This window comes from Chelon labrosus (assembly GCF_963514085.1).
Source record: "Chelon labrosus genome assembly, chromosome: 5".
In the NCBI taxonomy this organism is placed as follows: domain Eukaryota; kingdom Metazoa; phylum Chordata; class Actinopteri; order Mugiliformes; family Mugilidae; genus Chelon; species Chelon labrosus.
This window is the reverse complement of record NC_140341.1, coordinates 19,442,892-19,469,204: the sequence shown is the minus strand read 5'-3', so window position 1 is coordinate 19,469,204 and position 26,313 is coordinate 19,442,892. Positions and strand designations below refer to the sequence as shown.

Genomic DNA, 26,313 nt, shown 5'->3' with positions numbered 1-26,313 from the left:
AAACGGCAAGTCTGGAAAGGACTTGAAGAGCATCTTTAAAAAGAAACTATTTTCCCTTCAATCATTCTTTTCATTTTCTCAACTTGACACTCACGGAGTCACTGAGTTTCAACAGCAGCAAAGTCAACTGCTAATTTGACATTATGTAAAGGGTGAACACTGCAAAGTCAAATGCTCACAATACAATTCAAGGTGAGGATTCAAGTCACCTGATCATCAGAGCGCCGTGATTTAATGTCCTGGCTCTAAATATAGGCCCAGCCTGAGCGAGACAACAGTAAAATTAAATTCAGTTTGTCTCATCAGATTAGATGACAAGGAGAGGACAAGGAAGCAGCATACTCTGTCATGGGTTAGCTTTCGGATTCTCCAGTCATATGGCTTACTTACTCACACACACCACACAACTGGCAATTAAGCTAAGAATCGGAGGCTGTGAGGTCAGACCCAAGAGAAAGTTTACACTCTAGTGTGTCATCAGGGGCATGACACACAAGGAGAGCATGCCATGCCAGGCTATCTGCCACTTGTTAGCTTTTAAGACATGAGTGTTTTTCTTCGTTAAGGGCAGACAGGGTGGGGTTGGCATTTGGGATCACTGTAATTGGACTCAATATTGACAGAGGTGGATCATGAAACATGATAAATTGCTTTGCGAGAGACAGCTGTTTGGGGATAGAGAGTGTCTTAAAACATTTGATTAGAGAAAAAAATGTAGCAACGTGCACATTGTTCAACAAAATAATGGGGGGATTGTTGTTATTCCATATTAGGATTGATGTAACAATGTGAAAATAATCCCCAGACTTGCAGCAACATCTGCGCTGCATCTGAGTATGTACAAATTTCAATATATAGTATATAAGACAATGAAAGCAAAGCTGTAAATGTGAAGGGGATACAAATATTTGAGGAGTGGTCCTCCCATCCACAGTGGAACTAAAGCACATAGTCAAACTCAAACACTGACGGATGCAAAAACACACCCACAAAAACACAGACCTTTACCCACGCATAACTCAAATGTTTGCTTAATTCCATGAAATCCTTCACATAACAAAGAAAATATCAAGTTTGTGTAACGAGGACGGGACTTATTCTTCAGTCTCTTGGCCAGAAGTCAAAGTGGTCAATGAAGAGGGAGTGTGATAAATGGAAAACGGACTCCTGAGATTCAACAGCTGAGCTTCAAGTATCATCATGGGGCCAGTCACACACATGTTATGGGACCACAACCATGCACATCACCCACAGGCTGCTGAGGCCTGTGACCTCTATGTCAAGAATGTTGTGAGTAAGAGCACGGAGACGTGACGTGTGTGTTATATTAGATTACACGTCAGCTTAAAGTTGTATCCGTGTCATTGTTCGTCCCAGAGTGCCTGGGATTCCTTGAGTAACAGTGTGTGGAAAGGTTATTCAAACTCCAGGGTGTGTTGACACGCAGGGAAACGACTCTTAATGGAGTGACATAAAGTTGGAGTTCATCAGAGCCACATAGTGTACACAGTTCAGAGCATGTTACCACAGTTTACTGGCGTTTGCCACTTCAAGTTCCTTCACTTGCTACTGGTTGCTGTTATCTGTAGGCAACTTGGAAGTTCAGCAAAAAACATTATCGACTCAGAAAAGTTCTTCAGCTGCAGGCCAGAGTAAAAAATCCTCAACACCACTCTCTGCTTCGAGCTCCTTATCAGCAAAACATCTCTGTTAGTGGCAGTGCCAGAGAAAACATCACAGTGATTGCTTTAGACTTTGAACTCACGCAGTGTGGGCAACCACATTCATACATCATTACTCAGGAATTGAGACTGGATGCAGCCTCCTTAGGACAGCAAGTCCTAACGGACTATTAAAAAAAAAACAGTGGAAGCATGGCCAATTTACAGAAAATATTATCTATAGTTACAGAGGAATACTGTTAATAGACGGAGAAGTCTGGCTGATCAGAGGCCAGGTGGAGTATCATCAGGTTTCTCAGTAAGAACCTGCAACTACAAGCTTTGATCAAGAAACTGCCTCCCATCAGATAACAAGAGACACTTTCTACTTCATCTTCAGAGGGAAACTAAATGGTTAAGACAGGCGGCACATTCATTTTTCTCCGGGCCAACACAACATTTTACTGTACTGAGGTGTGTGAGGTGCTGAACTGTGTAATTAACAAAGCAATCTGATATTTAGTGATGTCCAGTCACAGTAAATCATAACCAAATTTAAAAAGGACTTTGGATATAAGCTCCCTCTGTCTCAGAGCACAGTGTTGCAACATTTTGCATGCCAATATTGTATCAATACACAAGTGCCAAGTATTGAGCTTTCATTATCTTTCATTGCAAATATTAACTGAACTATGACACTGTAAAGATGTTTATGGTGAATATTAAACACAAGAGCCTACCTTTCTAACCAAAGTTCACAGTAAATCAGACACATGAAGTCTGACAAAGTTTCCACCCAGTTCAGAGAGAACTAAGAAAATAACACAATCCATCACCTACTTCAAATACAGACCTGCGTCCATACATCGCTGTGGAAACAAGGGCTTTTGTTACATGCGCACAACACTGGAACCCACGTGTGTGACTCAGAGAGACACAGTTTTAAGGTTAAGAAAAGTTAAATAATGGCAAACATGATCAGTTAAGCTATAATACAAACAGTTCAGTGTGTTGTATAATATGCAACATTTATGAGAGGCTTTTATGACAGTGCTGGTTCGCCGGTCAGCGTGACAATCACCTTTGGCAACAATAAAAATGAAACGGGACTAACAGACTTTATCTTATTTGTTAAAAAAAAGAAATATGTCAACTAAGTTTTCCTCCAATAACTTGCAGTTGGAAAAAGCTAACAAATCATAATATACAGCAATATTTGTATTGCATTGCATAGAGTGTATCATATCTTGGGGCCTCTGGTAATTCCTACCCTTCTCTCAAATGTGTTCAGTCCACAGCAGGAAGGATGTCTCCATTGTTTTGATATGATCAAATCAGATCATTATTTCCTCACCACAGTATTACAAACTAGGTCTTGTGTTAGTAACTGTGGCCATTCTTTGTACTGGCCATAATAACCCATAGAGCAACAAATAGTTTGTAAACCAACAAGTAAACCAGATTATCGAAATCCCTTTATTTTGGAGGTACAAGTGAAAGAGAGAGCACAGAAGATTAGAGCTACTCCCTCTTGCACAGTAAAACTCCCACCAGGCAGTCAGTCAGACAGGTAGGGTAATAATTTGAATATTTGTTCACAACCTTTATTAAAATCTGACTGGCTCTGTGTGATGTGGTATTTTTGCTTTATTAGTAATTACTAGTCGCTTCAGTTGTACCTTTATTTCCTACTTAGATGGTGCTGATGTTTGGAAGGGGTAATTTTTTCCAGCCTAAGCGATTTTCCTCCCTGAAGGGGGTTTTGGTATACAGTATATCTCAAATTTTAATTGCAGAACCAAGTAGATGTGGAAAATAAAAACAATCTGAGTATTTATCAAGATGATTTACAACTTGCATTTAAAGGAATTGTTCAATACAGAAAGCATCTCCACCGCTTGCCAGTTTTGCCTAAGGAGATTTAAATGCAGTCCTGACTTGCCCTTGATTTGCATCCCTCCCTTTCGCTGTGGCTACAGGTACATATTGAATAACACAGTCGGCAAAATCTCTGGAGAGGAACAGCGGCAGAGCTCACCTAAAACTGTCCGCCCGCTTTGAGCGCACAGGCTGAAAACACATTTTCTGGCACGTGAGCTCAGTCTGCCAAGTTGAGTTTTATATTGTTTAAAAAAAAAACACACACACACACACACACACAATAAAAACTTGAAACAAACTCGCTCAGTTCATCCCCTTACACGTTCCAGTGGGACTTCTAAAGGAGAGAGGTGAAAAAAAAACGAGGGGGCAACTTGGCCTTGTTCTTTTGAAACGCTGGGAGGACCTGCTATGCTATCTGCCTTTTTGTTGTATGTAGGTGAGCCCTCCAGCAGTGGTGGGGATTTGGAAAGCCCTCTCCTCACGGTTAAGTTGATAGGTCACGGCACATTCCAGACATATTCTGTCTGTTTGTTTTCCACCAGGAAGGCTCACAATGCAGCCTGCTGCTGCTACAAAGGGCTTCATTTGTCTTTGATCTGCACATCACATCTGAATAAGGCTAGACATCGACTGAACGAAGAAATAAATTAAACTTGTTTATCGTCTTTTCAGACATCTCTTTGGTCTCTCCCTCCCCCTCCATCATTAAAGCCTATACTTTATCAAGCAAAGTTACTAGAGTCAGAGCAACATAATTGGGCTCTTGGGCAACAAAGAGACTCCAAGAATCAAATCTTGACATTTTCTGGAACACCTTATCTACTGCGGGAATGAAGCAGGGTTTCTAAAAAAAAAAAGTTGAAATACTTTCACTGAGGGCTGCTGGTTGGCTGGCTGGGTTCAGAGAGCATCATTAAAGCAGGTCGACCTCTGTTAGCTCCAGACCAGTACGGGTCAAGAGAAGCTAGTAGGTGTTGATAGCACTGATCATTGCTCTAACTCTGGAACGAATTATCATCACACATATAAAATTACATGAAATCCCAACACTGCCAGACAGTAGGAGCAGCCTGATGACTGAAGAGGTTGTAATCTTACCACAAAGGTTTCAGCCCTTTTTTACTTTGTGAATAAAACCATCTCCTGGGAGGATCTGCTATGCTATCTGCATTTGTCACACTCTTTTGCTTACATGTTCATCAAATTCTGCAGAGGATGAGTTGCCTGTCAGTGATAGTGATCAGATGCACATGTCTTTTCTGAAACACTCACAGCTATGCAATCCTATTAATGCTGCAAAGTGGCTGCATGAAAGAGCAGTGAAGGTCTGCTGTCTGGCAATGTGAAGTATTTTATTATAAAGTCGGCAAATGCAGATATTAAGCAATGGGAGTTATGATGAAATAAGACAGGAAAATAAATAGCAAGATGGAGATTTAATGAAGGTCTATCGATGATTTTACCTTGGGCTCAATAAAACTTTATACAGTGTGAAGGCTCAGCGCACAGCTCAGTGACCTTGGACCTCTTTTTATCCTCTGCAAGCAATTTACTCTGAACCTTGAAAACGCTGCAGCACGAGTGTCGCGAACACTCAGTACTTGGTGCAGGAAAATTCTTTAACTTTAGGAAGTGTAATTTACACCATGACATGTGATTTTCACTGCTCCTGTGACTGGCCAAAGGGGGTGGGGGGTGGGGGGTTGTGACTTGCCATGCACCCCTCATGTGAAGCCTCTGTCACCACCAGGTGCGGGATCTAAACACACCCACACACAGGCAGGTGAATAGTAATGAATTTACACCTGAAAGAGGCAGAACAAAGGCCACGCTGGGCAGAAGAATTCAGAGTGAAAATTGCTCCGTGTCCTTGACGTGTAGCTTGTTTGGTCAGCAGATCTCCTTTGGCACGGATATCTGCTGCACTGCCCTGCTCTCTCTGTGCCATCTCTCTTGCAGCAAGGACACACAGCCATCAACAGCACCACATCAAGCACTCATTAAAGCTAGCCAAATATTCTGAACCAAAAGGCAACAACTTTTTGTAAGTAGCGAGCACCTTTGAATCATTTCAAAATCTTCCAGTGAGAAGTGCTTCTAAACGCACCCTCAGTCAGCCAAGACCTCTGTGGTATCACTGTGGCAGGATGGAGCGGATGGTGGCCTGGCTGGAAGCTGGCACCCAACATCTCTCTACTGTCATCTTAGCAAACTGTCACATGGACTTGGAAGAAAAAAAGGTCTTTTGTTTTTTGTCATATGTTAAAAGAACAGAAAAAGAAGAATAGAGAGAAACATACAGTATAGGCTGCGGATGGTTCTCGATGTAAAGATGCCGAATACAATGCCCTCCGTTTAAGATTCCACTTCACTGAAATTCCAGCAAAAACATTTCTAATGACTTTACAATGAGTGAGCACGAGCCAGTGCAGAGGTGAAGTCCATTAGCTCGGGTTTTAATGTCTTTATTAGCCTCATTAAGTGTGAAAAGCTTTGATATATAAACTAACTACCAGTGGTACTGCCCTTACAAATTACCACCTTGGATTCCTCTAAAATTACACTGGCATTGATTTAGATTTGTTGCACAATGAAACCCTGGTTGCTCCTTCTTTCCTTCTGTCACTGCATATTGGAAAATACTGCTGTCTGTCACAAGCTATGGAGTGTAGGAGCGTGGCAATGTAATCAAAACGCAACGATTTCTGCCATCAGCTGTAACTGCGCGCAATAAAACACTGCTGAAGTAGAACCAGTAAGTCAGCGTCACTGTACACTCCTATCCACTGACTGAGAATGAGGTGTCGTGCTGTCATGTTTTTGGCCTGCATGCAGAGGAGATTTTATTTTATTGTTGCATGTGTGTATCTCAAGTTTCAGAACAGACTTCAGCCGAAAAACCCCTCACAATATTTCCACAAGAATCAATGGAAAAATCGCTGAACAGCTGACTTGAATTTAATCTAAATGTGTCAGTAAAGCAAAAGCGATGGGTTGATTAAATTGTTACGTGAATATCTGGGTCGGTTGGGCCAACATTCTCCGCTGAAAACAACAGATCAGCTGTTAACGCAATAAGCATCGGTTGCAGTCGTGATGACAGTCAGTGCTGAGGGGAATTTACATTTTTACACAGGCTCATCCGCACTTGAACAAACAAATGGAGAGGGCATATTTCAGACATTACATTCACACACAGCAATCCATAAAATATTCATAGGCCCTATAAAAGCAGAGACAGGATGTTGAAGAGTACTATAAACGAAAACCAACAAGCCGGACGTATAGTAGTGAGCATCAAAGTGAAACAGCAGGACAATAGCTGCCCGTGTGTTCTGTAGTTTGCAGCAAATAAATGGAAAAGATCACCTCAATAAAGCGCCCACACACACACACAAACAACAAGTAAATGAACTGACAACCATTACATGAGCACGGACCAGCGTATACATTATAGCCACGTCTGTATATGAAGGCAGCACAAGAATCTGAATCTCTGCTCTGAGGCACACCCATGAAATATTTATGACCCTTCACGTTCTATCCTACACTACGGCAGGGGCACGGCACGGCTGCCTCTTTATCTCCGAACTGGACTTTACAGCAGCTACGGCAGCCAGCTAGCTTGCCTCCAAGGCTCAACATTCTTCTCCTTCTGGATCCTATTACAGCGCTAACCAGCAGCCATGTACAAAAGCCCCTTCAGTAATCGTCCTAAATCTTACATGTTCCCAAAGCTTTCAGCGAAGTAGAATGTGATCCTACATTCATCAAATGTTTGGTTTCGCCCAACAATAGGCCGAGCGAAATGAGCGAGCCTGGCGGAATCTCTTTCTTCATGAGCTCGTGGTGGGACCACAGAGAGGAATGACTCAGGACCAGTAAGTAGTCTCTCCCTTCACTGAGTGGTCTTTCCTCAACAATCTCTGCAGGCCAACTCACAGAGTTTTCCGGCACACTCATACTTTCCAATAAGAAGTTTTGGCCACCAAAGCTATCCACTAACCACACCCCAGCATGAAGGCCTTTGACCATGACTCAAGCTTATTTGAAATAATGGGCCTATAAAACCCATTACTCTATGGTGCTACTGTTGAATGGAAAGTCAAACCTTGCAAAAAAAAACAAAAACATATATGGAACTGTGCATTTGGGTTGCATGCGTTTCAGAAACTGGTCTAATAAACTGGGTGGTCATGATAGTAGAAACGAGGGATTTATTTTTGACATTATCGCTAATATTTTAGCAACAAGCTGTGACTGTTTTGTGTGGATGTACATGTACTACTGTACACGTGTCTCTGCTGTAAATCACAACTTTATACTATACATCAACAAATTCAAAGTAGTGCTAAAGACTCGTTGCTTTACTAAAATGAAAAGCCCTCCAAGCTCCCTCACAACTGTGTTTTTCTCTCACCAATCTGAGGGAAACATCTTTTATGAAAATATTGTATTTGTAACGACCTCGTGACTGAGCTCGTCAGATATGCTGATGTATACAGCATACAGGCTGCAATGTGGATGTCGCTGTGGTCACAATTCAGGGGTTTCCTCGTGCACTTGAAAACATCCCCTGTCAGCGTTTAAGGCACGCGCTTTTGAATGCTACCATCATCTTATGGGAAACTGAAAACGTCTGACACAACAGCAGCTTTCTCTGACTCGTGTTGTTCTGGTGTTCTCTTTCCCACATACATCTACCGTATCGTGTCTCTACCCTCTCTGCCCTGTAGACACTTTGCCAGGAGCCTTAATGCGGTCTTGTCATTGCAGTTTAGGGAAAATTGAATGGTGGTTGTTTTGATACAACTCGTTTCCCTGCTAAAGTAAAAGCGGCAACCATCAGGTATAGAGCCAAATTGAAATGGACTAATTGTGCAGCACCACTTTAGGGCTCATGTGAACTGTGAATCTGGGGGAAAAAGTGGGTGTGGAGTGGAGTACCATCCATTAACAGCAATAAGACACACATCACTGACCTTTACACCATCATGTGTCTCTCCCGGTGCCAGAGGTTAAAAAGTGAGTGTAAGTTGAATCATGATCACCTCATTACTACGTTTACCACTTGACAGCACTCTGCCAAGTCACCTCTTTACCTACAGGGATACAGTGAATACAGTTTCAACTTATCGAAAAGACTAGATAAATGGTAAAAGTTTAATGATCTGTATGGGAAAACTGGGTCAGTGCAGCAGCAGATTCTAGGATACAGATAAGGACAAATGAAAACTCTGTCTCTAAATGGTAATTTGACACATAGTGATAAACGTTTACTTATGACTTTGCAAATTTCTTTGCAAAACACGTGAGCCACATTTATGCTGCTGGATGATCTTCATAAACTCTCAAACCTGCCACGACCGCGTTCTCGGGGAATCCGGACAACATAAACAAGGCAGACAGCGGTTAAACTACCAACAACCGGCAGCGCTCCTCTGTAAATGTTTGCTGAATGGGAGCAGGCAAAATGAGTGCAATGACCAACCAGAAGTTTGGCAGTTTCCCAGCAAACACCGGCAGCACTGGACTAAAAATGACTTTGTAATCAGAGGGTTTAGAGAGCAAACAGAGGAGGAGGGCAGAAAAGCAGGGAATGATAGAGTGAGCCTATGAATTACTCAGCAGACACGTCTCGCTCCTTCTTTCCTCCCTGCAGGAGATAATGGGGATCATCAGTCTTCATGACCTCCTTTACGCCCTGTCTTTTGGCCACTCATCTGCATCCAGGTCAGCTGAGAAACAACACAGGGCCTTTCTAATAACTCGGATGTGCGGAATTTGGTAGGAGGAGAATTCAGTCTACCAGCACCTCAGGAATAAACAAGCAACAAGTCTCACAAAGCAAAATTACTAATAGTCTCTCAACCTTCAAATACACAATCAGCATTTTAGGAAACTTGGTTTAACCACTTGTTTACGCAGAAACTTAAATGTGAAGATTGATACTACTATCCGGTTTGTAAGGGAAACATGTTGATGCTGAGACCTCAAATTGGGGGAACGACTAGCTATCCACTGTCAACAATTAACGAAACCTGGCTACAAGCACCTTTGAAGCTCATTAGTTAACATGTTACATTTAATTTTTCTTTAACAGTAAATCCAATATGTAGTCCAGAGAAAGCAAATGTTCTGTAAAACTCACTTTTTTAATAAATAATGTCCAAAGATGTTTTTTTTTCTGCTCGAGTGTCAGCTTTTTAGTCATAAATATTTAATGTTGTGGAGGAATGCTAAAAATGTAACACCAAATTTCCAAAAGCTTTCCACGCTTTCCTTTAATTTAATGCCATTTTCCACATTTAAAGCTGTTCAAGGTTCACAAAAGAGAAAGTATTCAGATTATACTGTAGTCTTGATTTAGATGAGAGCCCTCAAATCGACACAATAAAGTACTTTTACTTTTAAATTTGACTACTGAGATGTAGATCCACTTCGGTTTCATTTCCCATGAAAACTCAACTGAGGACAGCAGCAGAGTAAAACTCTCAGAACATTTTTTGGATGCATGCCCACCACCACGACATAAAAGCAAAAACAAGAGAGTTCGAAAATGAATGCATCACTAGAAGGAAACACTATTTATTATAACCACAATAAGACTGCACAGATTGTTTATTTCACACATCAGCAGGCGGAAGCTGCTGACTCTGGAATACTATCAGGCTGAGCTGATGGGTAGTCTCAAACCCCATGCTAGTCCAATGTCTGCTGCTGATACGCTGCTTAAGAAAACACACATGACACGTCTGTTGGGCTCCATGAATAATACAACGCTCCTGCACACTCACTCTCACTCACACACACACACAGCATTTGGCTTGCATGCTAAAAACCAAGATGTGCCTCCGTGGGACACAGACACGTCTGATGTTAAATCCCCGAGCTCAGCGAGACGGATAGAAAACCTGCAGGATCCTCGGGTTCTCATCTATTTCTAAAAAAAAAATAAAAAATAAGTCACATATTCTGTCCTGAGACAGGCAGCAAAGGGGAGGCAAACGCAGAGCATCATCACAGGGTGAAAAGTTCACAGCAGCGTAGCATACAGGAATAGGCAGTGAGGGAAAAGATGATAAAAGCTGGTTGATGTATCTCCTTGCCCTGAAGAAAATGACATTGCTTTCTTTGATCAGGGAAAAAATAGAGGATATAAGTAGGCCTGGAGAGAGGTAGAGTGGAAAAGAGACAACAGAGTATGTCAGTGGAAGAGATAGCGCTATCAGAGCTCCAACATTGCAGGATGTGACATGCGGAGGGCAGGAAGAGGAAACTGGACAGATATAGATTCGTTTGGTAGCCGCTCCTGAAAACATGTCTATCCCATTAGGGGCCTCGGTGGCAGTTAATGTGCTTATCAAAGCGTGCACCTTGGGTCTGTTCCTAACCATGCTGCGATGCAACTGCACACAGCTAACATGCGGGAAGAAAGGACGCGATCCAGAATTTGACAGTGGGTCTTTTATTTCAAGCTCTAAGGCTGAACCTGTTGGCTGGCAGAGTAATCATCTTCTCCAGAGTTTGTAGGAAATGGGGTTCCACCCCGGGGTCAAATCCTAATCTAATCAGACTCGATGTAGGTCATTAATTACTAAGTGTCTAACGCAGTTCAGCTAATTTTACCACGTGAGACGCTCGCAAATGAAGGATCGGAGTTCAACAATGAGCTGCACAGAATTAACAGAAAACAATAGAAAAGCTTTGTGAAAAACATGCACCTAGTTTGTTATTTAGAGCAGAGAAACTCCATATTTGAGGATTTATAATCAAGAGGAGAATGAGTCTATTGTTTCTACTCTGTTAAATACTAGGAGTCCACGCTTTAAAGTTGCTCAAGCACCAAATATGGAGAAATTTAAGACTGATTTATGGGTTAATGAAGCAGGAGGGTTCTATATTGAATCACACTTCAATCAAGTATCTACAGAGGTGTGCAAATCACTGGCCGTTCTTTCATCAAGATAAATATAAATAAACACACCAGGCTTTCTCATTGTAGAGGGGTTTGTACAGGTGCATGCTAGGATTATCCTTGAGTTTCTGATAGGAGGTCAGTGTGATCGTCAAAGCAGTTTCTCTACACTCCACAGACGTTACATTTGTTCATAGTGCAGCAAGCTCAGAGATAAACACGTATCAGTTCACCAGGTACGCCAGCGAAAGGTCCTGCTCTACATTGTAGCTTCATGAAGGTTACGGCATTCAGCATTTGTTTAAAATGACAGAGAGAGTTGTTGATTCAACTGTGGATTCATTTTGGAGGATTCAGTTTGTGGTACGAGTGAATTTTCGTTTTGTGTTGTACCCACACATGTTTCTGTTTACTCAGTCCAGTTTAACAGCACCGCAGACTACATCCTGCAAAATGACCCACCGTTCTCACACGGTTTCCAACACTGACTGAACAGTCATGAAGCTTTAGCTACATGGACAGCTACATTAGAATGCATTCACTTTCACTAGCGTACCTACTGAACTGGTAAATGAGAGATATTCGGTTCAGTAGAAATGTAAGCTTTCGCAATTAAAACAGTCGTATAATTCAGATAAATGTTGAAAACAAAACCAAAAAGAATTCAAGTTTTTTGCTCTACTAAACTTTTTACAGATACGAGGACCACTTTGCTCTCTTTATACTCCTATCAAGAACAAATAGAGGGTCAAATAGAGGACACTCAGGCGAGTGCACCGACTGGAAAACGACGAAAACAAACAAGTAACATCGGCCAAATCCTTTAAAGAGGAGAACCCCCGACATTTGTTCATTTAAACACTCCTAAGAGGCCATAAGTTAAAACTGTTTTATCAACAGCGTGGCAGCAGGATCCACTAGAGTTTGGCAAGATGGGAATGTGGAAATGTGGAAGTTTAGGTTAAATATGTGCTGGCTTTAAATTTTGCTTCTTCAGAAACTTCAGAGAGAATAGACCGTGCGGGTTGTGTGGAGGGAGGTCTGAGTCACATAACACAACAGTATCATGGGTGTGTCAGCTTGTCCAGCAGCCAGGACAGACTCATCAAATCAAATTAAATGAATTGGAGTCTGGCTAAATACACAAGGAGCAGCTAAGTATTAGTGAAGCACAACCTGCTGAGCTGTATAGTTTCATATAGTGAGTACCTGCGGCCATGTAAAGAGTCATGAGGAGAAAACTAAGGCAGAAGTTCGGTCAGTCTTCAGAGGCAGCACAGGGGGGGCTCCGGCCACACAGCTAAGATAAAGGGCGGTGGTTCTAGTAGCTGTCACACACACATTAATAATGCTTAAAGCACCGCCGGGGAACAAACAGCATGCTTTGACTACATGGTTGTTTGCCGCTGACAACTTACCTTCAGACAGCTCCAGCTCCAGCTCCGCCAGCTTCTCCCGGACCTCCGCCGGCAGGGTCATAGCGACAGCCGGCGTGGGCTCCAACATCATCGTTAGCAACCCGGTGGAGGTTCTCTCAGCCATGGTGGTCCAGTACGAAGGACGAATGGTTACACTTTGTCTCCGGTAAAGGAGGACAATGCGGCCAACCGTGAAAAAATAAATATATATATATATAAAAAACAACAACAACACCTCCTGACTTGGTTTCGGCTCAGAGCTAACAGGGTGTTGGTGCTTCTCCCGTCTCGCTGCAACGTCGTACAGATGTGTGAGAAATCCCTCCAAGCGTCATGACACGGCTAGCTGCGGGGCTAGCAGACACACCTGGCTCTGTGCTTCCATGTAGTGTTTTAAAACGGGGCCCTTCCGGTGTCTCCGTGGCTGCTGTCTGTGCCTCGGCACCGGCGGTGTCCTGGCTGTCGGCGGCTGCTGCTCCTCAACTGAGCAGGGAACTCATTCAACTCCTCGCTCGCTTCCCACGGCGCAGTCGCCATTGACATCATAGCAACACCAGCCCCTGCCGTGCGCGTTCACGACGCCGGCCTGCTCGTGTGTTTGAGTGCGTGCCTGGACGCTGCCTGCTGGTGCTCCACATACAGCTCGCCTGCCTCCTACTGTCACAATCAGTGTTTGGAGGCACCACATGCAGGGATATGAACCACTGCTTTCTGTTTCATCTATTAATTTACTGATTCACTGGCTGCTAATTCGATATCACCTATATTTACTAAACTGGAATTTATTTTGAGGAAAAGTTAGAGAATACAGGATAAAAAAAATATGTGCCTGCGTGGATTCTCTCCGGGTACTCCGGCTTCCTCCCACCATCCAAAGACATGCTCATTAGGTTAATTGGTTACTCTAAATTGGCCGTAGGTGTGCGTGTGAGTGGTTGTCTGTCTCTCTGTGTGTTAGCCCTGCGATGGACTGGCGACCTGTCCAGGGTGTACCCCTGCCTCTGTGACAGCTGGGATAGGCTGCAGCAGACCCCCGTGACCCTTAACAGGACTAAACGGGTATAGAAGATGAATGAATGAATGAATGAGTTCAAATATCCATTAACATGGGAGTGTCCTGAAGGAGATCAGTTTAAGTGAAAGCCTTATAAGTGACACTTGGCTTGAAGATCAAGCTCTGAAAGGAGTTGAAGTGTCACTTTAAGTTTAAGTCCTGAAAAAAAAAATTGAAGATATATAAAAAATGGGAAGCTTTAGTTAAGAACCACATGCAGAATGTTAAAACCACTGTTCTGCTGTTAAACGTGTGGACCTGGCTTTTAGTAAGGTTAAGACTTTAGGTTTTGTTGTCTCTTTGTCCATGTTTTGATTGTCCTGTAACATCGGCCTGAAGGGAGCATTTCATACAGAGAATGTCCTGGGTGGGACTGGTCTTTAAGAATTGATTTTTTGAGGCAGTGAGAACTGTGTAGATCTTCTAGGCTAGTGAGAAGACAGCCAGTCATCTTCTGGGTGGTGGTGACAACAATCTCTGCTACTATGCAGCTGGCAAATCACGCACAGATGCGGTATGTCAGTATGCTCTCAATAGAGCAGCGCAGAAGGACACAAGCAATATGTGAGACAGATATTTTACTTAAGTAAAAGTATCAAAATACTACAAGTTACAAGTACAAGCCCTGCATGACAATCCCGCTTAAGTGTTAAAATCAAAATATAGTTTAAGTACTAAAGTAAAAGTACTGGTTTGGTCTCCCTAATTGATATATTATGGTATTATCAGTACACAGTGTGGAAGATAGCAGATAAACCTCAGGGATGGTGGGATTAAAAACAGGAAAAACCAAGATCTGATGCAGAAGTCTGTTAAAATTTATTGGACTGAGAAGTTTAGAGAGAAAAATCACTATTTTGGAAACTTGTCGAAACTTGTGACATTTTAAATGGTGCCCTACTATACCCCGCTATTTGTAAAAAAACAAAAACAAAGCCAAAAATGTTGGAAACCACTGGTTTTATCTATAACAATGTGTTGTACTTTTAAAGCTTGTTATGTTATATTCAAAAAAGGTTAAAAAAAAGGCAACTGGACTTGTAGAGTTTTTTGAGAAAACGTTTCACCACTCATCCGAGTAGCTTCTTTAGTTCTTGGTGACTGGTAGGAAGTTTGAGGTTTAACAACCAAAAACCGGTGTGGCTTCTGGTTGTTAACACAGCAAGCAAGTTTCAGTAGGAGTTCCTATTTAAACCTCAAACTTCCTTCCAACTTCCTTTTTGATCAGGCTTATAGTTAGGGCTGGACTAAACCATCCCTTAGTTATGCTGCTATAGGCCTAGGCTGCTGGGGGACGATGCACCAAACACATGTCCTCCTTCTTTCTTCTCTCTCCTCTCTCGCATCCTCCACTTTCTTTTCTCTGGCACAGAGCTCTTGCCCTCTAATTTCCTATATACTACTAGTCATACAATTCTGTGCTATTACTATGTAGAATGTTTACTGCTGTGTCCCCCCCCCCCCTTTTCCCCCCTCTTCTTGTGAGTATCTCTGGCCTGGAGTGGTGTGTTTCCTGTGGAGCTCTATACTACATCTGTTGTCGTGGTCTCATCAGCCTGCCCAGTCTTCATGGAATCCTGCAGTTATCCACTCCTACCTGAATGAACAATTCTCCAACCTGCCTATGATTCCTCTTACATTTTCAAACTGTCATGTAACATTATCAGTTTGTATCATAAGATTCCACATGTACACTTTAGTCAGATATGTGTATCTATGACAGATGTATGTTTATCTTGCTGTTCTCTTCTCTTCTCTCTTTGCTGTTCTCTTCTCTCTTTCTTCTGTCTGTACCCGGCTGGCCTTAGGCAGATGGGTCCCTCCATATGAGCTGGGTTCTGCTCGAGGTTTCTTCCTGTTAAAAGGGAGTTTTTCCTTGCCACCGTTGCCTTCAGGCTTGCTCTGGGGGTTTCAGGCCGGGTTTTTGTAAAGCGTCTTGAGACGATTTGTATTGTTATTGACGCTATATAAATAAAATTGAATTGAATTGAATTGAACTGAAGAAACTAGTCGGATGAGTAGTGAAATGTTTTCTCAAAAAACTCTACAAGTCCAGTTGCCTTTATGACCCTTTTTTGGATGTACCATGGCCTGGATGACTGAGAACCTTCACAGACTTGTTATGTTATCCATTGCATAAAAGTAATTAGAGCCGCCAAATAAATGTAGTCGACTAAAAAGTACAATATTACACTTTAAAACGTGAGGGAAGAATAAAATAGAAATACTCATCAGTAAAGGTACTGCAAAGTGCAGTACGTGAGTCAATGTACTTGGTTACTTACCACCGCTGCATCTGACCCACATCAGAACATTTCTCAAGGTTTCAGTATAAACTTTATTAAAATGTCGCAAGGTATGTAATAAAACTTATTCAAGAAAACAAAGGCAAGATATTAAATACAAGCTGCCCTCCATATGTACATTGACAAATACATGCAATTAACAGTGACTATAGTGACTAATAGCACTTACCTTTGTCAGTAGCCACTAAAGTTAACAACACCGCATTGCCCTGATGTTCCTCACACCTTGAACATTGTATGTATCTTAATATTAATAGTATTAATTATAATATTACATTTATTAGTGTATAAAAGCAACAAACTCTAGAAGGCACTAGATAGATAGATAGATAGATAGATAGATCAAGTATAGTGTTCATTTTATTCATCTTAAAAAGTGATTATATTAATAATAACAACAACAAACAGTGGCTAAATTTCTTGTTGTCTTACTACTACTACTATATTTAGCTGCCCTATGTAATAATCATGATATGTGTGATGTTTGTGTGTATATTGTGAGATTATTCAAAATTATATGACAAAAAAGACAGTTATTTTTCTATATCTCAATTTGTGTAATATTGAATAAATACATTTAAAAAAAAACAACAATTAAATTAAATAATTGGAGCCTTCATCTGAACATGTCACCAGTAGGTGTCACTCTATACACAGTAAACCGTTCTTCTCAGGCGTGGTATCTGGCGTGTGTATATATTATTAGTATATGATACATCTATTTTAACAAAAGAGCTTTTCTTAACGTGTGTTTCACATCAAGGTAATAGTTTGCTCCGGGATTCCTTCCGTTATGTTCAAAGACGGCCCCGTTCACCTCCAACTGGATGTCACAAATATTACTTTCCCTGTCAGAACAAAACAAAAACAAAAAAATGAGCTTACATGGAAACTGCATGACGCTGAACAGAGGTTGAATATATACTGTACCTTGTTTGTGTTTTGTGTAAGGCATCCGTCAGAGCCTTCAGGTAAATGGACTGATGTCCTCCTTGCTCCAGCTGATGTTCATCTGTCCAGCAGTGACTCCAGAACACGTCTGCATCTGTAGGGATGTGATTACTCGTGGACACTCCAGCACAGCCATCTGTCTCTAGATCTTCATCCTGGTGGTACATCCTGGCGCAGGGCGTGTAATCTGGAACGCTGTACCTCTGGATGAAGAAGAGTTTGGGCTTGCCAACCATCTCAGGGCATTCCTCTGCGGTGAAAAGACGCCTGACGCTGTCCATAGGCAAACCTCTGCCATATATGTCTGTACCCAGGAGGTGATCTGCTGTACCACGGCTGATGATGCAGCAGACAAAGCTGTCACCTTTGCAGTTATCTCTCTGTCTGAATATGGTTTTGAGGGCTGAAAGAATGTTGTCGGCACTCAGCCACTTGTGGAGGATCACGTTGAAGTGAAGGGCCTTAAATGTCTGTTCTAACATTTCTGAGGGAGCAAGGACAGATGGAACAAGGATTTAAGTCTTTAAAAAGATACATACAGTTGAACATTGATTATTAAATGTATTATAGTAAACTGACTATTGCTTCAATGCTAAGTCAAACACTATGTTTTAATGATATTATTCTTGCAACTTAACACACATTAAAATCTCACAACATTAAAATCTCACAACCAATCAGGTTAATGTTGTGACCCATTTTAGGTGGGGGCGGACCCTTAGACTGGAAACCACCCAACAAAATTACTCAATTTCACCAGCTGTAACAGTAAAATCCCACTTGCATGCTGATGTATCAGAGTTTGTTGTCTCACCTCCGTCATTACCAACGCAGTCTATGATCACACAAACTCCTCTGGGGTTAGTGTTAAATTTGTACGATTCTAGTGATCTCTGAAATAGAAAGGGACAAGGAAAGACATTTCATAAATACACAATTTAATAAAACTTAAAAATAAAGATAATGCTCTAAGGCCGAGTAGAAACCTCACCTCACAGCTCTGCTCTCTGCTTACGACCAACGGCGCATTTACTCTGGCTGAGGACAACAAGTAACATGATAAAATGAACAATAAGTGAAATGAATATGAATGAAGTGGGGCTTCCCAGCTGTAACTAGGCAGCTGTAAGGCCCGTGTCTCATACATTAATATTTGCCAATATCTGTTTCAGTTGAAGTTCTGGAGAGAAGGGTACTTTTATATATAACAGCCTGCCTTACCGATGCGGTGGGGCTGTCCTTGTCTTGTTTGCTTTAGAGGAAACAAAAGAGAAAGTATAATTCAAAGGAACAGGTTTCATGAGAGAGAAAATAAAAAGATATTAAAAAAATAACAAACTGAGCAGTGTCATACTCACCGGAGCGCTATAACTTTGCAGTCGAGATGAATGCAGTCCAGGACTTTCAACTGTAAAATATAATCACGAATAAACATAAATAAATCTCAAAATAGATAAATGAATCTATAATTATGAGCCTGCTCTTGTTCGTTTCATTTTTTTTTCTTTAGTCCACGTGAAGTTCAAATGTTCACTGTGCCAAGGGACATTAACAATGGGATGTGTGGTAAAGCATATATTTCTTTCGAAAAGTTAAATGTTTGCATTTTAAAAGAGAAAGTCAATACTGGTTTGATCTGGGTTTGTTTTGTCAGTTTTTTAAAGCAAGATTGACTAAATAGACTTGGAATAAGCTAGCTCTTCCAACATATGGTTTAATTACTATGACATTCGTAAACGTGACTGGAATGCCATGTGGCAAGTGGCCCAGCCAACAGGGATTCAAAGTTCAAGGTTTCCAGGTTTTATAGACTTTATTTAATTAAACTGTGAACTTGGTGATTTTAAATTGTGTGAATGGCTGTTTGTCTCTCTGGGCCCTGTAATGGAAATGGAAACATATGCGTAGTCACATATGCACCTTTTCCAGCTGTCCTTCGACAGGATATGTGGTCATAGATAACGGACTGGCTTTGTCACTTACGTGTGTTAACATGTAAGTGAAAGTGAAAAAAAATTAAATAAAATAAACCTCCTGTTTTAAACCATTCTTTAAGTCAGATTATATATTGTTTTACTGAAGTATTGTATTATGTTACCAACATAAAAACCATTGATCCTTTTCTTTCACTACCCTTTTCTTTTTAAGTACACTTACGTCACACTTCCCATGCTGTGGGCTTTCTTTTTAAAAAAAAGTGGATTTGAAATTACTCAGTGTAAAAATGTAACATACAGTCTCACCTGACATCTTGTAAGAAGCCACTCTTTTGGCTAAATCAATCCTGTCAATGCCCCTCAAACATTCTTCCACAAAGTCAACTCTTTCGGGCGAAACAGAATCCTTCTTCTCGAGTTCAACAATCACGTCCAAGAAATACTGTCACACAAAAGGAATTTGATTTGACTATTTTAGTCAGAAGGTAAACTTCGGTACACAATGTAAAAAGTAGTCCACATTTTTTTTAAATGACTGTGGCTTGCACAGAATGACAGAAACTTCACAGCAACTCCGGGAGAGTGAAACCAGTGCCACTTACTCACCTTTACATTCTCCAGAGTTTCTCGAGATATCGTCTTGCCTAGTAAGAATTTAATCCGATTCAAATCCTCAGTGTTCATCTCCTCACTTATTTCAGCCATCAATACCCTACAGAAAGTAAAACAAACAAACATTAAAAATCATTTTAGAGTCTTAAAATACATATGATTCGCCAGATATATATTGAAATGCATCTTACCTGAATTTTGATAGCACCTGATTGTGTTTCAGGTCCCTCTCTATGTTTTCTCTGGTGAATTGGTACAGCTTCCTGAGGATATCAAAACGTTCTAACCTGTACACGAGCTCTGCCAAAAACAAACCATTGTTTTCTTGAGAGGTCACTTTAGATCTCATTGCCTCCTTCACACAGGCGAGACTGGTGTCCGTCTCCAAGCTTTCGCAGAGGTATAGCAGTCTCCTGCGCTCACGGCTGTCTAGAGCCTCTGCTATGTGATCGATCTCCTGAAGGTGGTCCATGGAGTTAGGTGGAAAAGGATTAATGAAGAGTAAAAACGCTGAAGGTCAATTTAATGATCAATTAATTTGCAACCGAAGGGCGATTCCTACAAAACGGATCAGATCAAAAAAAATATATGTGTTAGGTGAAAGTTCCAAAAGCAGTAATGAAAACAGAAAGATCAGTATCTGAATAGAGGGACTGCCTACCTTACAGCTTCGAAATATATGGAACAGAAATTTAGTTCCATGATGGACGGAAAATGACGCACTTCTTGAAATACATTCTTCCGGGGAAAGTACCCAGTCTTTGGGGCAGCTTGAATCACAGATCCCCATATGCTGACACACAATTAAATTAGATGATCATAAAGAAAGAAAACCTCCACTTCTTGAGACTCTTAAAAAACCGAAGAGTTCAAAGCGAAGAAAACGAAAGTGAAAGATTAGGCTAAGCCACAACCCACCACAGCACCAGCTATCTCTAGTTTAGACAACTCATCGCCAACGCCCTATTACAGCGCTTGTAATAGGCCTACGTACTCACATACTCTCATTTACTACAGGTTTGATGGGTTGTTAGAAATAAATTACATAGGGCAATTATAAAGGCCAATCGCCAATGTTCATAATTTCCATAATCGGATATGACGTTCAAGTTTATTGGTTTTTATTGGATATAACAGCCAGATGTATATTAAGCCAGTATTAACTTGAGCTAGCGGTGGAGGTAAACGCAATAATTAATAACAGTAATAATCTTTTTTTTTTACTACGTGGTGCAAAATGTATCATAAACACTTTTTGTGACAAGAACAATTTTGCTTCAGACAACGATATTTTAATCTGTTGTTGTTTCTGTGAAGATTTTGTCTTTGATGACATGTTCAGGATATTCTTCAGCTGCTGTATCTCTCAATGTCTCTCGTCTTGTGAAATTTGGAAACTTAACTGATTATGTGGCGTGAGAGCGCGGGAGTCAGTATTGAGAGTTTCCTACCGCCGTGAATGCAGCACTGGTGCTCCTCCTCCCGCAGGTCGCCAGCTTCTGCCTACCAAAGCGCACCGAGTTCCGCTCCGTCCGACCAATCGTGTGCCGTTGTGGCTCAGCACCATTGCAGTGTGTGTGAGAGAATCATACAGAGGTACAGCTCGTGGAGAGAGAGGGACCGTTTGCAGGAAAGATATACGACCTGAGTGACCGTTCCGGGCTAACGCTACCCCTGCTTCCCCCAATACAGTCACCGTGTGACATCCCCGCAGCCAGCTTCAGTCCGAGTGAGTATTTATTTTCCCGGTAGCCGACGAAACAGTCACAATTTTTTCCAGGTAGTCGCAGTCAAGGGCTGCTGGTGACTTGGAACATCACCAGCAGCGTTATGTTGATGTGGACCAGCGGCGAGGAACGTCAGCGGGGTGGCCAGCCCCGACACAAGTGTTGCCCGTCTTTAGCTAGGGACCACTCAGCAGATGCTTCGGTGTCGGAGCCAGGCTGCCAGCACTCAGCCGTTTCGGCCTGGTCACGACATGATGAAAAATGAGCATATCTACCAGCTGCTGACTTTTAACAGCCGTGCTAACCGCATGCAAGCCGAGCTAAGCTGGCTAACATTGAACGACTCCAGGCTTTCGTGGCAGTTGAACCAATCGTTAGCTAGCAGTCGACTACCTGGCTAGCGGAGGTGCGCACCTATCAGAGTTAGCAGCACGCTCCAGTGTTTGAGGTCAAACAGCAGACGTGTTGTCACTCACACATTATGCGCTACACCTTTTGTCCCGAGCATATGTCAAATCTTCACTTTATACTTAATCTCCGCAAACCACTGCAGCTATTTTAAGCGGTTTTATTTTGAAAAATATAGACGGAAGTCCCCAATTTTTGCACTGCATGGCCTGATATATAACTTTTCAGGCAGCACTAACCTCTGTCTAAGAACATATTGAGGGATGTGTCTACCTAATATTGTTTGCCTCAGTTGCTGAATTGTAAATCACTGTGTATTCGCTCACTTGGCAGCTCATTGTGTACACCAGTGATGCACTAAATCTTAGATTCATGAATGTTATGCTATTAAGCGTGTGTCAAACTGCATCCTCCAAAATGCTCATACAGATGAATTACCACCTTTCGTCCATGGGTGTTACATAAGAAGTTGCTTTCACTAGTATATCTAATGAACTGGCAAGTGAGTGCATAGGAACTTAAGCATCATACACACTGATCAGGCGTAACATTATGACCTAATAATTCCTAATATTGTGCAGGTCTCCCTTGTGCCTCCAAAACGGTTGTGACTCATCAGAGAATGGACATGGGCCTTCTGAGGGTGTCCTGTGGTGTCTAGCAACAGACTGTTGTTAGTGGGGGCCTTTGGGTCCTATGGGTTGAGGGTAGGGGGCCTCCATGGATCATCCCACAGATACTTGATCAGTTTGGGATCTAGTGAATCTGGAGGCCAGGTCAACACCTTGTGCTGTTTATCATGTGTTTTTTTTTTTTTTTTAGTTCCTAAACCATTTCACTTTTATGTCAATGTTATTTATTTTTACTCTCAGTGGTTTTAATGTTGTGGCTGATCGATGTATGTGAGCTTTCAGCAGTGCCATAGTGATCCCACAGTCCTCGCATACGTGTATGTGAGTGTATATGTTTCTGTTGTGATGATCCACCTCTCCGTTGCCTCGGCAAAGAAGGGTGAGCACCTCTTTGTGTTGCATTCAGAGCTGCACCATCATTAGGCCAAAGACAGATGTCCCACTCATGCCCCAGGCTGTTTAACAGGCTATACGTGGACAGGCCAGTGTGTTGGTATAGACCAGGTGTTCAGTTTGCTTCTTCCAAGTAATTTTCCAGTCATCTTTTTTGACTGACAAATTTCCGTTCTTGAGCGTGAGTGCTATTTGTCTGTTAAAACCGGCATCGGTAAATAAATTGGCTGCTGCTTGCACTGGCTTTGGTCTGTGTAAATAAGCCACCATTAAAATAATGGTGTAATGGGAAAAGATGTAGAGCTGAAGATCCAGATAATTCCATGCCATCTGCTGCTCATCCTCAACCGTCATCCTCCTCTCTCCTCCTCCCTTGCTATATCTCTCTGCCACCATGTGTTTTGGGACTATGCTACCATCAGAGCTGCAGCCTATTTTAGACAGAAACTCCATTTACCCACTTAATCTGTGTCTCCAGGAGTTGAGTCTCATATGCTGCTCAGTGAAACATGCTAACTTATTCAACCCAGTGTTTTTGTTGTAGGCCCCTAAAACATATTGGATCACATTATGGAATTTGGGATTGCATGATTGTGAACAGTACACTGTAATTACTTAAAGGACTTTGAGTTAGTATTTGGTCTGATTGATAATGCACAGATTTGTTGGTTGGATGTTGGTTGCACATCTGCTCCGGCTGTCAGCATATTGAGACATCCCTAAACCAAAACAAATGAAACCGCGACTGTGCTGACTTGTATTGAGCCCCATGGTGTGTTGCCTCCCTCCCACCAATGGTGATGCACATGCTTAGGGGATCAAAGCTGTAATTAGCCTGCCATGGATTAGCAGTGGGGACTATTTTCCACTGTGCACACTCCAACAGAGCCAGAGGATCACACAGGCAGCAAGCCCCCTGCCCTTCCAGCAGAGACGAGCAGAGCTGCCATGTTTCTTCTATGTACCCACAGTGGCAGTCGCAGGAGAAACCTCTCACTTTTTCCCTGGAGAGTTTGCTCATGCAGCGTTTCTGGATGTGATTCGGTTTGTTTGTTGTAATTCAGCACCCGGATCGGTTTCTTGACATCCTTAAAAGTCTTGAGTCAAATCTATCTAGTCGTGTTGCGTGCAGTCTGAGAGTCAGCTGTGGTTGGCATGCAGAGAGAGCTGTGGCGCTGCTGACTCACTGCACTGCCAGGTATGAGGTCTCTCTGAGTGTTGACCATTTCCATGATGTACAGTATTGTTTCTCCTCTTTCACAAGAAGTGGAAGTGCATGATATGTGTCCTGAAACCGGGGCTATGACAAAGAATACGCCCAGTGATGTTTAATTTGCAGATTCATTTCTCTGTTAATCTGCTAATTTAATTTAAAATGTCAAGAAATAGTGAAATTTGTTATTTTCCTATGTCCAAAAGTGTTGTGTTCATATGGCTTGTTTATTTGAATAAATATCCAAAGAAAAAGATATTAAATTCACAAATAAAAGCATAAAATCACTAAATATTCTGACTGAAATTATTAACCTATATATCAAAATAATTTTTGATTCATTTGATTTGAACAAATTGAATAGGTGACATGTTTTTGCACCTTGAGTCATGTTACTGTGCAAGTTGTTGTGGTTTTGCTGCATTTGAATTCAAAAGTGTGTAACAAACTTTGTAATAAAATAACAACATTTTGTTGGCATATCAAGAACAAAAGCCCCTCTAACAAAAAGTCAAATGTAAAAGTAAATATATCCTATGCTCTCCTATTCTGTCCTTGTATGTGTGGATGTGCAGGATGCTGAATCAGGAGCATTTACCTTTGTTTGTTTGCACTAATTATTTATCACTAGTAAGCAAGACCTTTTATAAATTAATTCATTTTGAACAAGTGGATTCCATTATTTTTGGCAGTGGAAGAATTCAAAAAAACATTGTATCTGGAAAGTGTCCCTTTCTACCATCATTGGTGTTTTGGTTTGCTGGGTGTATGTGAATACTTTAATTAGGTTAGATTAAGTAGATTATCCCTAAAGGAAATGGCCTGTTCCTGTGGAAGGGTTCACAGACATTGTCCTGCTTTACAGTAAGACTGGTTGATTTTAGTGTTTGAGAGGCGTTTAGTGCATTTCAACTTAATCTTGATTCTCCAATTCACCCGTTCTCACCAGAAGAGATGTCTAATCTGGGTCCATGCTCAGTACCAGAATTTCAAGATTTAAACATTTGTTCATCCACACTCCTTTAGCCTCCTGCTCTTGTTTTTCCCTATTACTACGTCTTCCAGCACCACAGTCTTGTTTACATCCACATCCCTGTGAGATCATGTCAGGTGGTGCATTTCCCCCGTAGGCTCCATGATCCTAATGTCCTGTAGTGTGTATGGCACTATCATTTTCAAGTCTAGAGAGAAGGTAGTCTGTGAAGTTTCTGCTTAAGTGAATGATAAGCCCAATTGTAAAACCGGCTAGGCGTTCAACTTGTGTAGTTTTAGTTCTTCGTAAGTGGTTAAACTGGAACCCACCGCTATGCCCTGATGCAGTGAATAGATTACTTATAACATGTATGCCAGCTGTTTTTTTTTTTTTTTTTCAAATCTGTCTGTTGATGATAGATAGAGAAAAGAAAGACAATCAGTGAAATACCATTCCAGTTTCCTGAAGCCCACACTGATACCTTCACGTTCTTCTTAACAAGGTTTAGAGGCTTTGAATAGGAAAAGAAATGAGGATCTACTGAGGTTTAATAAAGACTTTAATCACAGATAGAGCAGAAACCTACACCTATACATGTATCCCCTGCTGTTTGTGTTTCTCCACATTAGCATTAACTGTTACCTGCAGTGACAGACTGAGCAAAGTACCTCAAAAAACTTTATACGAGCAGGTAACATTTTATCAAACGGATCAAATCAAGATCTCAAATCAGTTAACGGCGAAAGGAAAACAGAAAATCCTCAGTAGAGAAGCCGGTGCTTGTGAATGTTTGACATTTCTGCATGATAAATGACCAACCCTGGTACTCTGTAGTGTTTACCCAAAGGTCAAAATAGCTGGGATAGTTGAACGTCTCATAAGTTTTGCGCAATGAGACCAGACATATTTCAAGGGTTGTGTGGCAAAAGGAGATCTGGGTTCTGTGGGAATCTCCTGCTGTGGCATAGTTTTCGTTTTAACGCTTCTTACTTTCATGTTTCTGTTTGCAGCACATAATGTAGGCTGGTAAAGTCTATCGCCAGTAATGTTGTTATTTAAGACCAATCCCCACACAAAGTTTTGCTGTGAAATGTAACTCTCGGACAAGAGGAAAGAACGCATCTTGTTGTTGACCCTTTAACACAGTGTACATGATACCGAAAGGCACCTGAACTTTACCCCTGTTACAGGGTGACAGAATGTGTGTGTGTGGAGGGGAAACACAG

The 26,313-nt window shown here is 41.6% G+C and overlaps 3 protein-coding genes across 8 annotated transcripts in view; 1 reads left to right on the top strand and 2 right to left on the bottom strand.

Annotated features, from left to right (window-relative positions):
- dip2a (disco-interacting protein 2 homolog A) overlaps positions 1 to 13,374 on the bottom strand; it is a 76,767-nt gene extending 63,393 nt beyond the window's left edge. For all 4 annotated transcript variants that reach the window (XM_084544349.1, XM_084544347.1, XM_084544350.1 and 1 more), the window contains exon 1: positions 12,882 to 13,374. In XM_084544349.1, the coding sequence (XP_084400475.1) occupies positions 12,882 to 13,005 (124 nt within the window). In that variant the 5' untranslated portion in view covers positions 13,006 to 13,374. The remainder of the gene's footprint in view (positions 1 to 12,881) is intronic.
- A 2,689-nt stretch (positions 13,375 to 16,063) lies between these two features.
- Positions 16,064 to 20,943, bottom strand: LOC311487871 (CASP8 and FADD-like apoptosis regulator). Of its 2 annotated transcripts, none has more exons than XM_084544270.1 (10): positions 20,408 to 20,943; positions 19,933 to 20,198; positions 19,736 to 19,841; positions 19,436 to 19,571; positions 18,551 to 18,600; positions 18,414 to 18,444; positions 18,184 to 18,230; positions 18,007 to 18,085; positions 17,172 to 17,676; positions 16,064 to 17,089 (listed from the first exon to the last, which is right to left on the bottom strand). In XM_084544270.1, the coding sequence occupies exons 1-10, from the start codon at positions 20,441 to 20,443 to the stop codon at positions 16,960 to 16,962; spliced, it is 1,386 nt and encodes a 461-aa protein (XP_084400396.1). In that variant the 5' UTR covers positions 20,444 to 20,943; the 3' UTR covers positions 16,064 to 16,959. The 2 variants fall into 2 exon arrangements, with proteins under 2 accessions (XP_084400396.1, XP_084400397.1); XM_084544271.1 differs by having other exon boundaries at positions 19,933 to 20,299; positions 20,403 to 20,941.
- A 217-nt stretch (positions 20,944 to 21,160) lies between these two features.
- Positions 21,161 to 26,313, top strand: part of LOC311488436 (hyccin 2) — a 41,819-nt gene continuing 36,666 nt past the window's right edge. For both annotated transcript variants that reach the window (XM_084545146.1, XM_084545145.1), the window contains exon 1: positions 21,161 to 21,470. The gene's annotated coding sequence lies outside the window, so the exon portion shown is untranslated. The remainder of the gene's footprint in view (positions 21,471 to 26,313) is intronic.

Excerpts from the sequence above, each read along its gene's own strand:
- LOC311487871 (XM_084544270.1), bottom strand. The coding sequence starts at position 20,443 with ATGGAACTAAATTTCTGTTCCATATATTTCGAAGCT. Across the intron at positions 19,572-19,735 it reads AAACTCTGGAGAATGTAAAG|TATTTCTTGGACGTGATTGT; the intron begins GTGAGTAAGTGG and ends TTTGTGTGACAG. Across the intron at positions 17,677-18,006 it reads CTGCGTTGGTAATGACGGAG|AAATGTTAGAACAGACATTT; the intron begins GTGAGACAACAA and ends TTGCTCCCTCAG.